General features: G+C 46.1%; 1 protein-coding gene across 3 annotated transcripts in view; it reads left to right on the top strand.

Annotated features, from left to right (window-relative positions):
- Nucleotides 1–13,388, top strand: part of LOC122539653 (receptor activity-modifying protein 2-like) — a 21,899-nt gene that overhangs the window by 7,086 nt on the left and 1,425 nt on the right. For 2 of the 3 annotated variants that reach the window (XM_043674651.1, XM_043674650.1), the window contains exons 2-3: nucleotides 10,746–10,901; nucleotides 12,774–12,894. In XM_043674651.1, the coding sequence (XP_043530586.1) occupies nucleotides 10,760–10,901; nucleotides 12,774–12,894 (263 nt within the window). In that variant the 5' untranslated portion in view covers nucleotides 10,746–10,759. Of the gene's footprint in view, nucleotides 1–8,497; nucleotides 8,673–10,745; nucleotides 10,902–12,773; nucleotides 12,895–13,388 lie in introns of those variants that run through there. The other variant, XM_043674649.1, reaches the window with a different exon arrangement.

The following is a 13,388-nucleotide window of genomic DNA, read 5'->3' on the forward strand; positions in this document are numbered from 1 at the left end:
CAAGATGTCACTATCTATTTCCCTACAGTCTATATCTTCCATTTCCTTTTCCACAGTAAATACTGATGCAAAATATTCATTTAATATCTCCCCCATTTTCTGTGGCTCCACACAAAGGCCGCCTTGCTGATCTTTGAGGGGCCCTATTCTCTCCCTAGTTACCCTTTTGTCCTTAATATATTTGTAAAAATCCTTTGATTCTCCTCAATTCTATTTACCAAAGCTATCTCATGTCTCCCTTTTGCCCTCCTGATTTCCCTCTTAAGTATACTCCTACTTTCTTTATACTCTTCTGAGGATTCACTCGATCTATTCTGTCTATACCTGAGATATGCTTCCTTCTTTTTCTTAATCAAGCCCTCAATTTCTTTAGTCATCCAGCATTCCCTATATTTCTTTGGGTTGATGAATTATTACAGAAAGCTCATACGTAACCTGACCTCCATCCTGGCCCCCTTACATCTGCTATTGAAAAAGGGTCAGCCTTGGAAATGGTCTCAGCCAAGATGCAGCCTTTAGGGAAGTAAAGGAGCAGCTATCGTCACTATCATTGTGTAAGGTGTTGGCACAGTATAGTCTCCAGTGGGATGTGGTGCTGACATGTGAAGCCTCCCTATATATTTTTGGGATAGTATTGACTCACAGATGGCCCAATGGAGAGGAATGCCTGATAGTGTATGCTTCCCAGACTTTGGTTAATGCAAGCACAAATACGCCCAGATACCTAAGGATGGTTTGGCAGTCACCTTTAATGTGAGAAAGTTCCAGCAATATCTTTATGGATGTATATTTGTAACAGTAATGGACCACAAACCCCTCCTGGGGCTACTTAAAGAGGGCAGGGCAGTGTTGCCCATAGCTTCAGATCTAGTTTAGCGGTGGGTTCTCATTCTGAGTGCATACAATTACAAGTTGGAACATCATCCAGGAGGCCAATGTGGATGCCTTGAGCTGCCTCCCACTGGCAGATACACCACCGGTGGTATCACCACTGGAAAAGTCCGTTCAGGTTTTAAATTTTCTGGACACCCTTGCAGTCACTTCTGACAATATCAGACTGTGGACACAAAAAAAATCCCTGAAGAAGGGCTTATGCCCGAAACGTCGATTCTCCTGTTCCCTGGATGCTGCCTGACCTGCTGCGCTTTTCCAGCAACACATTTTCAGCTCTGATCTCCAGCATCTGCAGCCCTCACTTTCTCACAAAAAAAATCCCATCCTGGCGAAACTAAAACAACTGGTGATGGGGGAAACAAGAGGGCCATCACAACCAGAATTGAAACTTTCTGACCCAGCAGGATCTGGTCATTGTAGAAGGCAGCATATTGTTAGGGGGAGCAAGAGTGATTGTCCTGAGCAATGGTCACCACCAGATACTGGCTGAACTCCACCAGAGTTACCCAGGGGTTTCCAAAATGAAGACATTGGCAAAATGTTATGTCTGGTGGCCAAGATTAGATGCAGACATAGCCATGTTGGTGGGGCAGTGCCCAGACTGTCAACAAGGGTAAAACTTACTGCCAGCAGCTCCCCACATTAGTGAGAATTGTTAGGTAAACCCTAGACTTGATTATACTTCACCTATGCAGTTCCTTTCATGGGCTCTATATTTTTAATCACTGGTTGGACGTGCATAGAGTTCATTTGTCAAACACGGGGTGATGATTCAAAAGTTCTTAGCATCTTTTGCGATGCACAGACTCCCAGAGGTGTTTGTCACAGACAATGGGCCATCATTTAAGAGTAGGGAATTTGAATATTTCTTAAAGTCAAATGGCATTTGGCATGTAAGGACAGCTCCATACCATCATCAATCATCCTATGGTTTGGTGGAGAGGTTTTGACACCAAGCTTAATGAAACAGCACACAGCTTCACTCAATACCAAACTGTCCCAGTTTCTATTGATTATAGGACCATCCCTTACACAACTACAGGGACATAGAACATAGAATAATACAGCGTAGAACAGGCCCTTCGGCCCTCAGTTTTGTGCTGACCTGTGAACTATCCTCAGTTCGTCCCCCAACACTATCCCATCATCATCCATGTGCTTATCCAAGGATTGTTTAAATCTCCCTAATGTGGCTGAGTTAACTACATTGACAGGCAGGACATTCCATGCCCTTACCATGCTCTGAGTAAAGAACCTGCCTCTGACATCTGTCTTAAATCTATCACCCATCAATTTGTAGTTATGCCCACTCGTACAAGTTGATGTCATTATGCTCGGAAAAAGACTTTCAATGTCTACCTTATCTACTCCTCTGATCAAAGAGGATTAGATAATCCTCTGACGGCTCCAGCAGAGTCGCTACAGGGGAGAAGACTCCACAATGGGTTAAATCTGATCTTCCCAGACCCTGGAGGAGGGGAGGGTGAAATGGCATCAGGAAGTCAAGACTCCTCTAAGCGACAGAGGCAGTTTATTTCAGGGACGCAGGTTGGTGTCGAAACCATGAGGATGGCCTTGAATGGCCAAGAGGCATGGTTGACACAAGGTCAGGTTCTGTGACTTACAAAGTTCAGATTGGAGAGGTGGTCTGAACAAGTAATGGACTATATGAAAGCTGCAATCTAACATACTGGGCAGAACCAAAGCATACCCGGCCCCTCAGAACATAAGACAAAGCTGTCAGAACACCCCCTCCACAACAAGCATCATAGAAACCTCTGAGGAAGAGATGGACAACGCAGATGTCGCAGCTTCAATGCCATTACTGCCTGAAAAAGAGGAAGTGTTTCAGTCATTCACTGTGGGTGCAAAATACGGCTACAGTCCTGTATACACCGCCAGTATCTGAGGCAGGGTTGGAGAAACTGGACCTGGCACAAAAACGTTTCAGGAAAAGCTGTAGAAAAAGGAATGGGCCTATTTCCCTGGATTTAGAGGGGGAGGAATGTACTGGTTGGAATGAAGTCAGTCAGGTGGATCCCATAGAATATGAGTTCCCTGATTGGGGCTGTTAACCTGGTCTAATCAGGTAGCCCTGTTTGGCAGATACAAACAGGAGTGTTAGAGTTTTGATCATTTTGAGAACTGGCCTTATGCTAGCTGGGTCCGTGTCATGTACTGTGCAGATGTAAACAAAGGGTGATTTGGTGATGGGATACTAGCGTTTATGGAGTGATTTCAGCATAACACACATCCACACACCCTCCAGCACCCTCCCCCGCCCTCCTTGACACACACACACAGCAACACTGTAGACCAGCCCCTCATGTGGAGCAACATGCAGCACAGCCCGTCAAACGCAGCGACAGTGCAGCCCAGCCCTTCACACACAGCAACACTGCAGCTCAGGCCATCACACGCAACAACACTGCAGCCCAGTCCCTCACACACAGCAATACTGTAGCTCAGCCCCTCATACACAGCAATACTGCAGCCCAGCCCCTCACTCACAGCAACACTGCAGCCCAGCCCCTCACTCACAGCAACACTGCAGTTGAGCGCCTCACACACAGCAACACTGCAGTTCAGCTCCTCACCCACAGTGACACTGCAGCCCAGCCCCTCATATGCAGCAACACTGCAGCCCAGCCCTTCACTCACAGCAACACTGCAGCCCAGCCCCTCACACACAGCAACACTGCAGTTGAGCCCCTCACTCACAGCAACACTGCAGTTCAGCTCCTCAGCCACAGTGACACTGCAGCCCAGCCCCTCATATGCAGCAACACTGCAGCCCAGGCCCTCATATACAGCAACACTGCAACCCAGCTCCTCACTCACAGCAACACTGCAATTGAGCCCCTCATATGCAGCAACATTGCAGCCCGGCCCCTCACTCACAGCAACACTGCAGTCCAGCCATTCACACACAGAAACACCACAGCCCAGCCCCTCACACACAGCAACACTGCAGTTCATCCCCTCACACACAGCAACACTACAGTTCAGCCCCTCACATGCAGCTAAACTGCAGTCCAGCCCCTCATTTGCAGCAACACTGCAGCCCAGCCCTCAAATGCAGCAACACTGCAGCTGAGCCCCTCACACGCAGCAAAACTGCAGTTCAGCCCCTCATATGCAGCAACACTACAGCCCAGCCCCTCACATGCAGCAACAGGGCAGCCCAGCCCCTCACACGCAGCAACCCTGAAGCCTAGCCCCTCACACACAGCAACACTGCAGCCAGCCCCTCACGCACAGCAACACTGCAGCCAGCCCCTCACACGCAGCAACACTGCAGTTCAGCCCCTCACACGCAGCAACATTGCAGTTCAGCCCCTCATATGCAGCAAAACTGCAGTTCAACCCCTCACACGGAGCAACACTTCATCCCAGCCCCTCACACACTGCAACACTGCAGCTCAGCCCCTCACTCACAGCAACACTGCAGCCCAGCTCCTCACACGCAGCAACACTGCAGTTCAGCCCCTCATATGCAGCAAAACTGCAGTTCAGCCCCTCATATGCAGCAACACTGCAGCCCAGCCCCTCACATGCAGCAACAGTGCAGCTTAGCCCCTCACATGCAGCAACTCTGCATTTCAGCCTCTCATATGCAGCAACACTGCAGCCCAGCTCCTCACACACAGCAACACTGCAGCCCAGCCCCTCACATGCCGCGACACTGCAGCTCAGCCCCTCACACATAGCAACACTGCAGCCCAGCCCCTCACACACAGCAACACTGCAGCTCAGCTCCTCACACACAGCAACACTACAGCCCAGCCCCTCACATATAGCAACACTGCAGCTCAGCTCCTCACACACAGCAACACTGCAGCCCAGCCCCTCACACACAGCAACACTGCAGCTCAGCTCCTCACACACAGCAACACTACAGCCCAGCCCCTCACACACAGCAACAGTGCAGGTCAGCCCCTCACATGCAGCAACACTGCAGGTCAGCCCCTCACACGCAGCAACACTGCAGGTCAGTCCCTCACACACAACAACACTGCAGCCCAGCCCCTCACAAGCAGCGACACTGCAGCCTAGCCCCTCACACACAGCAACACTGCAGCTCAGCCCCTCACATACAGCAACACTGCAGCTCAGCTCCCACACACAGCAAAACTGCAGCCCAGCCCCTCATATGCAGCAACACTGAAGCCCAGCCCCTCACACACAGCAACACTGCAGTCAGCCCCTCACACGCAGCAACTCTGCAGCCCAACCCATCAACTACAGCAACACTGCAGCTCAGCCCCTCACACGCAGCAATACTGAAGCCTAGCCCCTCACGCACAGCAACACTGCAGCTCAGCCCCTCACACGCAGCAACACTGCAGTCCAGCCCCTCACACGCAGCAACACTGCAGTCCAGCCCCTCACACGCAGCAACATTGCAGCCCAGCCCCTCACACGCAGCAACACTGAAGCCCAGCCCCTCACACGCAGCAACACTACAGCCCAGCCCCTCACACGCAGCAACACTACAGCCCAGCCCCTCACTCACAGCAACACTGCAGCCCAGCTCCTCACATGCAGTGACACTGCAGCCCAGCCCCTCACTCACAGCAACACTGCAGCCCAGCCCCTCACTCACAGCAACACTGCAGCCTAGCCCCTCACTCACAGCAACACTGCAGCCCAGCCCCTCACTCACAGCAACACTGCAGCCCAGCTCCTCACACACAGCAACATTACAACCCAGCCCCTCACACACAGTAACACTACAGCCCAATCCCCTCACACACAGTAACACACTACAGCCCAACCCCTCACACATAGTAACACTGCAGCTCAGCGCTTCACACACAGTGACACTGCAAGCCAGACTCACAGAATCCTAGGTTTAATAAATCCCTGTCCTATCCCAAACCAATTTCAGGTAAATGTGGGGAGGAGCGGGTTCCGCCAAATTATGTTGCCTTCCCGTCTCCAGGTCGTCAAAGTTTTGTCCACATTTTCAAAACATAACAATCTTATAAGCTCATTAACTGTAACAATGTGGAATGAATTGAACTGGCTGAAGACTAGTCTCTGTGATGCTGGGATCTATGATGGAGGTGGGGATGGATCACCTGAGCCTTCTGACTGAAGACTATTGTAAATGGTCAGCCTTGTCTGATACATTGATGTGCTGGGCTCCCCATTGTTGAAGAGGGGTCATTTGTGGAGTAACCTCCTCTTGAAACCAGTGATTGCAATAACAGCAGCTGGAGTTATTTGTGGAGCAAATCTGTCTGTTAGTGTTTTAGATTTTGACAAAACCGCCCATTCCTTTAATCAGTGAGAGTCAACCCTGGAGAGGGCTCACTTCCATCCCAGAAACAGGAAATGGTTTCCTGTTTGTTTAAACTGTTATTTCAGTGACCACACCGGCTGGAAACTGGAGAAAAATTACCAGAGATTTATCTGCTGAACACAATAAAGGTGAGCAGTTAGATTTCAGTTAACAATAAGGAGTAAATAAATGAACATTACCAACTTTGAGGAAATTAAATATCATCAGAGACTCTCCGAGCTGTTTAACCTGGACACAATTGTCATGTGAATCTGCTCAGGGAATAAAGGCCACTGACAGAGGAAACTAATTTGATTCAGAGACACTCCCTGATATTAGGCCATTCATGAAAGACTGAGTGAGAATGTGATTCACGCCACCCTTGCTAGCCTAGCTCCTTCATCCAATGTGTCTCTCCCTCGCCCCATTCCCATCCCCATCCCCCTCTGCAAAAGTGTAGAAATAGGCCATTCAGCCCACCAAGTCAGCTCTGCCATTCATTCAGATTGTGGCTGATCTGATAATCTTCAACTTCACTCTCCTGCCTTTTCCCCATTACCCTCGATTCCCTTCCTAATTAAAAACCTGTCTATCTCAGCCTTGAGTATTTGCACAAGTTAAGGGAGTGGGCAAATACTTGCCAGATGCAAAATCATATGGATAAATGTCAAGTTTGGAGCAAAAACAGGCAAGTGAATTATTATTTGAATGGCTGTAAAGTGAGAGAGATAGGGATGTGGAATGAATCTTGGGTGTCCTTGTTCACCAGTCGCTGGAAGTAATTGTGCAGGGACAGCAGGTGGTAAAGAGGGAAAATGTATGTTGACGTGATGGTGAGAGGAGTCAAATATAGGAACAAGGATATCTTGCTGCAATTATACAGGGAATTTTTGGTACCACATCTGGAGTACTCTGTATAGTTTTGGTCACTGTACCCGAGGAAGGATATTCTGGCTATAGAGGGAGTGCAACAAAGATTTACCGATCGATTCCTGCGATGGTGAGACTGAAATATGGACAGAGGTTGAATCAATTAGAATTATTTCACTGGAGTTCAGAAGATTGTGGGAGTGGGGGGAAATCTCATTGAAACTTAATACAATTCTAACGGGACTAGTCAGGATAGATACATGTATAATGTTCCTGATGGTGGCAGAGTCCAGAATCGGGGTCACAGTCTAAGGACGCAGGGTCAGCTGTTTTAGACTGAGCAGAGGAGAAATAGCTTCACCCAGAGAGTGGTGACTCGGTGGAATTCACTGCCATGGAAAGCAGCCGAGGTCAACACATTGTATGATTTCAAGAGTATTTGGATTAAGCACTTGGGGCTAAGGGGATCAAACGATATCGGGGGGACAGCAGGAACAGGTTATTGAGTTGGATGATCAGCCACAATCATAATGAATAGTGGAGCTGGCCGGAGCGATGAACACACTCTTGCTGTTACTTTGCATGTTTCTCAACTAAATATATTTATTTACCCAGCCTCAACAGCCCCAGTGGTAAAGAATTCCACAGATTCACTCCCATCTGAGAGAAGAAATTCCTCCTCATAGGCAACCACTCATTCTAAGATAATGCCCTCTGGTCCTCAACTCTCCCAAAGGGAGATCTATTTCTGTCCCCCTAAGAATCAGTGTGTTTCAATAGGGTTACCTCTCATTATTGTAAACTCCAATGAGTACATTTCAACGTCTCTTCATAAGACTGTCCCTCCATTCCCAGTATCAGTCTAGTAAACCTTCTCTGGACTAACTCCAAACACAGTTTAAATTTCCTTAGTAAAGGACCCAAAAGTATTCACAAGATTCCAACTGGGATTTGACTAGTGCCTTGTATAGTTTTAGAAAATCCTCCTTCTATCCTTTATCCTTGTGAATATACGGCTTCCAATACCTTGGGCTCTTATGCAGAAGCCTTTAGTTTCATCAATGCAATTGAGGGATAAACATTGACTCAAGACATGAGAGAGGACTCACAGAGAAAGGATTATTCAAATATGTCAATTAATTCTTTCTTTTTTTGGGCCTGGACTTTATTTATGTATTCATGAAATGTAGGTCTCACTGGCTGGGCCAGTGTTTATTACCTGTCCCTAATTGCCCCTTGACAAGGTGGTGGTGAGTTGCTTTCTTGAATCGCTGCAGTCTTTGTGCTGTAGGCAGACCCACAAAGTCCTTCGGGAGGAAATTCCGGGATTCTGACCAATGACACTGAAGGAATGGTGACATATTTCTAAGTCAGGATGGTGGGGAGATTGGAGGGGAACTTATAAGGGCTGGTGTTCCCATGTGATGGGAACATTATCAGTGAATGATCATTCTTCTCTTGCCGGACAGCAACACGCCTGCTATTTCCTGTTCTCAGAACTGTGATCGAGTTTGTTTTAAATTCATTTCTCAGTCAGAGACAGGAGAGATCACAGCCATGGTGTTCTGCTGTTATACCATTGCCGACTGTAGACTGATTCTGGCTCTTCTGTTGGCACCAGGTAAGTACCTGATTAACCAAGTCTGCCTTGAGGCATTTGGAAATGGGGCAATGGACTAACAGGTAGATAACGTTCACATTTCTTGCTCCTAAATTCTCCAGTTTAGACCAGTCTTGTGTTCTGATGATGCACATTTCAGGTCCAGTGAAGTCAATTCATAAATTTTTTGATCAGGATCCCAGGGAGGTTCCTCCTGATCTGGGGTCTTGGTTTCCTTGTTTTAAAGAGAACGGAGGATTTCCCCTGAACCGTCTCACACTGGGCTCAATGTCCAGTACATGCTGCACAAAAGGATGGTGCAAACAAGCAAGAAAAAATTTCAAAGCACTTTGAATAAGAAGTTGACAGGGAAATCATTGCAGAACCATGAGCGAATAGTACAAATAATTAAATGAGATTCAAAAGATTCAGCACAGACAGCAAACAGGAGCTTCCAGTGCTTTGGGATTCTTGATCCTACTGCCTTCTGCTTGAATTCTATTTCACAGATTCCAAAAGGAATGTTTAGATTCTGTCGCTCACAACCCTACATACAAATCTTTTTGTGTGATTTTGCATAATTTTCTGTTTATCTGTGAGTGCCGTGTTTATCTGTGAGTGCCGTGTTTATCTGTGAGTGCCGTGTTTATCTGTGAGTATTGTGTTTATCTGCAGGTGCAGTGTTCATCTGTTGGAGGTTATCTTTAAAGAGTTAGGATTGTCTGGGAAGGGACGTGTTTGACACAAAGTAGAAACCACAGCTTTTTGGAATGGGTTTAGACACAAAGGAATTCCTTTAACACTGGAGAAAATTATGAGATCTGAATTTGACATGAACTGTGATAAGTTAAAAACTCAAGGAGGAAGCATTGACAAAGGGAGAGACCAACATGAGGATAAACCAACAGAAGGATAGACTGACAGAAGGATCAATAGACAGAAGGATGACCAACAGAGAGGTTGACCAACAGACAGAGGGAGAGACAGACAACAAGATGGGCAGAGAGATGAAAGGGGAGATTGAATGCAGTTGGAGATTCTAAGTTGTTTGGAGTGAATGCTGAACTCACCAACTTAAATCTGAAAGAGTTGGGAATGTAACAGCCCAAGATGAGAAAATTATGGTATAGGAATCTCACAAGGAAAGTGTTCAACAAGAGGTTTTCAAATCTCAGAAGCTCAGAGGGTTACATTACCATCTGACGGATATGTTCTGGTCCATTTGGTCAGGCTCCTGGTCACACTGAAGGAAAGTTTCTGATTGGCTTTGAGCAGTGAGCAATATTTCAACATTGTCTAAGGGTCATCCAGTCAGAAACTGCAGGAGGAACAGGAAGCTGCTTTTAATGAGTTGACAAAGACTTAGGGCAGTTTCCAAAGTAAAACAACATTTCCTGTTTTCAGAAAAATGCTGATATTTCCATCTGATTCTTCTCAGGATCCGTCAGGACCTATGACCCTGTTGTCCCCCAACATCAACTAATCTTGGTCTGTCGGTGACTCCCCATGGTGATGGCTTACATCTCCACATTGATCTCTCCCACCTAACAATACTCCACCAAGCCCTCCCAGACCCTATGGTCCCTCCTTCCTATATCAGCCCCCCTACCTCACCATTTCAGCAGCTCGGTCTACAGCCTGAAGAAGGGTTACACCCGAAATACTGACTTCTCCACCTCCTGGTACTGCCTGGCTTGCTATGTTCTTCAAGCCTCCTGCTTGTCTAGCCTGGTATACAGCAACAATGTGAGGGCCAGGCTCTGGGTTTGCCATGGTTTAAATGCCACGGAGTTTGAGCAAAGCCACAAGTGCAGTTAATGGTCACCCATGTTCTCTGTCTAACTCCCTCAGTCAGCCTCACTGTTCCATTGTTACTCTTGTCATGTCCTGCTCCTTGTTCCAACCTCCACTCTCCAGTCCTCCTTGTCTTTCACTCAAAGTGGCTGTGATCCCATTGTTGTATCACTGATGAAAATGAAGTAATTTATTTTTGTTTGGCATGGTTGTAACATTATTTTAGACTTTTATTGTTTAATTATGGTTGAAATGTTATAAGTAAATACTTAAAAGTGATATCTCCACTTGTCTTCTCAGCTTTCACTGGAAGTATGACCAGCAACACCACCCTGTACCAGTTTAACCCAACCAAGGAACCAGGCTCCACTTTAACACCAGGATCTCATCTCCGTCTCGAATCACAGCCAGGATCCACAATGAAATACAAAGAGGAGACAAATCACAGTCAAGTGGGTGAGTCGAGTCTGACATCAGCTTCTGGAATCAAACCTTCCCTGCACCTAATGTGCAACAACTGGAAACTGTTGCTTTAACAAGACAAGGAAAGTTATATAATTCTTTCACAGTGGAACTGACAGAGAACAATCATAAATCCCTACAATGTGGAAGCAGGCCAATTGACCCATTGAGTCCACACTGACCCTCTGAACAACCAGACACCACCCAACCCCCCAATACCCCTGTAACACTGCATTTCCCATGGGAAATCCACCTAACCTGCAGACAGACACGGGGAGAATGTGCAAACTCCACACGAACAGTCGCCCGAGGCTGAATCAAACCCGGGTCCCTGGTGCTGTGAGGCAGCAGTGCTAATCACTAAGCAACCGAGCTCTCTCACATCATGCTACCCAAAGAGGGAGAATAATATTTGCTTCAATTGAAGATGATTCATTGATCTCCTGTGATCTTTGGATCTAAACAGATGCTTCCACCATAACACCTGTAATCATAGCAAAATCCCAGAAACATGAGAGACAAAAGGTCTCTAAATTTAGTTTAGAATTTTGATGAAGGGATTAATATTAGTGAAGCAAATGAAAGATCCTCTATTATTGCTTCAGTCCTGTTATAAGATTACCCTCAATCTCATAGTGATGATGTCACTCTGAGTAATTCGCAGTGTCGAGATAATGTTCTGCATCTATGGGTTCAAAGTCCACCTTGATTAAAAATGTTGGTTAAGTGGCTTGCTGTTTAAACCATCTGGTTCACCAATGTCCCTAGGGAAGGTAAATGCTCTCCTTACCTGGTCTGGATCTGTGTGCGATTCTAGACCCCACAACAATGTGGTTAACTCCCTCTGAAATAGCCCCGGGGTCAAGTCAGTAATGCCTGAGCTGTATGAATGAAACAAAAGTGTAGACAAAATCTAGTTTCAGTATCTCCTTCCAAACTCCTGCAGAAATCCTTTCATACAATAATATTAGCTGCTATAAGGAATTTAAAACTTTAACTCAGATATACATTTTAAACAGCTGAAACTTACTGATTTTATTTTATGATTTGAAGATGCCGGTGTTGGACTGGGGTGTGCAAAGTTAAAAATCACACAACACCAGATTCTAGTTGGACTATAACCTGGTGTTGTGATTTTTAACTTTGTTTTAGTATTCTTTGATATCCATAAATTCTGCTCCAATCGATTCTTCCTTTTTTTACTTTCAATTCCTGCTCAACATTTTATCAAGTTAGTTCAGTTTGACTTGTTCAATCCTAATCAGTGGATGGATAACTGTTCTATCTCTGTGTCTCTTTTTGCCATTTGCTATTTGTGACCCTGCACCATCACTGATGAATTATCCTACACATCCTTCTCATGAACCCTCTTCAGTATCTTGGAACATATACCATCTGCTCAGCGACATTCCAGTTCACAGCATCTTCATCCTCTTCAGACAGCTTTCTTACTGTACCTAATGATACCTAATACTGTCTTTGGAGCATATGCATACTGACAGCGTTGTTAAGAAGAGAGCTCTGTGATTTGAATACAGCTCCCTTGACCTTCGGGGTAATAATGCTCATGGATGTAATGGAAGCCACTATCGAGAAGCAGTGAACCGTTATGTAGATGGAGATTAAACCTCAGTCTCTCCTGATAGAGGTGTAAAAGACACGAGAAAACATTTGAATCAGAAAATATGGTCACGATGGATTAAAAGCCAGCCTCTCTCTCATGCTCAACACTGTCAGATGGTGACTCCGTTACATTTCCTTCTCTTTGTTGGTTGGATTTCCTGAAGGACAGGGTTAGGGTTACAATTTTATTTTCTCAAGATCCACTGAACTGTAATAGTTGTAATATCTGTCTGTTTATTCAAGTCCTAGGCAGCAACATGGAATTTCTGTTCAATGTGAGTTACGAATATTGTGGTAAATCTTTTGAAAAAAGCATTCAGAACACTGGGCAACTGCAGTGGTGTAGCTGGATAGCAATTGCGAGGTAAGAAATGAGGAAAATAAAATTCCATATATTATTAAACTACACATTATTTAAATCACAACACTGTACAGAGTACTGTGTAAATGTGTTACATTGATCAGGCTAACTCACTGTGTAACTATACCGAGTCACTGTTTATTCAGTAGGGTAACAGTCACTCACTGTGTAACTGTATAGAGTCAGAGTTCATTCAACAGGGTAAGGGTCACCCACTGTGTAACTGTACAGAGTCGGTGTTTATTCAACAGGGTAAGGGTCACCCACTGTGTAACTGTACAGAGTCGGTGTTTATTCAACAAGAGAAAGTGAGGACTGCAGATACTGGAGATCAGAGCTGAAAATGTGTTGCTGGAAAAGTGCAGCAGGTCAGGCAGCATCCAAGGAGCAGGAGAATCGACGTTTCGGGCATGAGCCCTTCTTCAGGAATGAGGAGAGTGTGCCAAGCAGGCTAAGATAAAAGGTAGGGAGGGGGGACTTGGGGGGGGGGCGTTGGA

Source organism: Chiloscyllium plagiosum, chromosome 33 (assembly GCF_004010195.1).
Source record: "Chiloscyllium plagiosum isolate BGI_BamShark_2017 chromosome 33, ASM401019v2, whole genome shotgun sequence".
NCBI lineage: Eukaryota > Metazoa > Chordata > Chondrichthyes > Orectolobiformes > Hemiscylliidae > Chiloscyllium > Chiloscyllium plagiosum.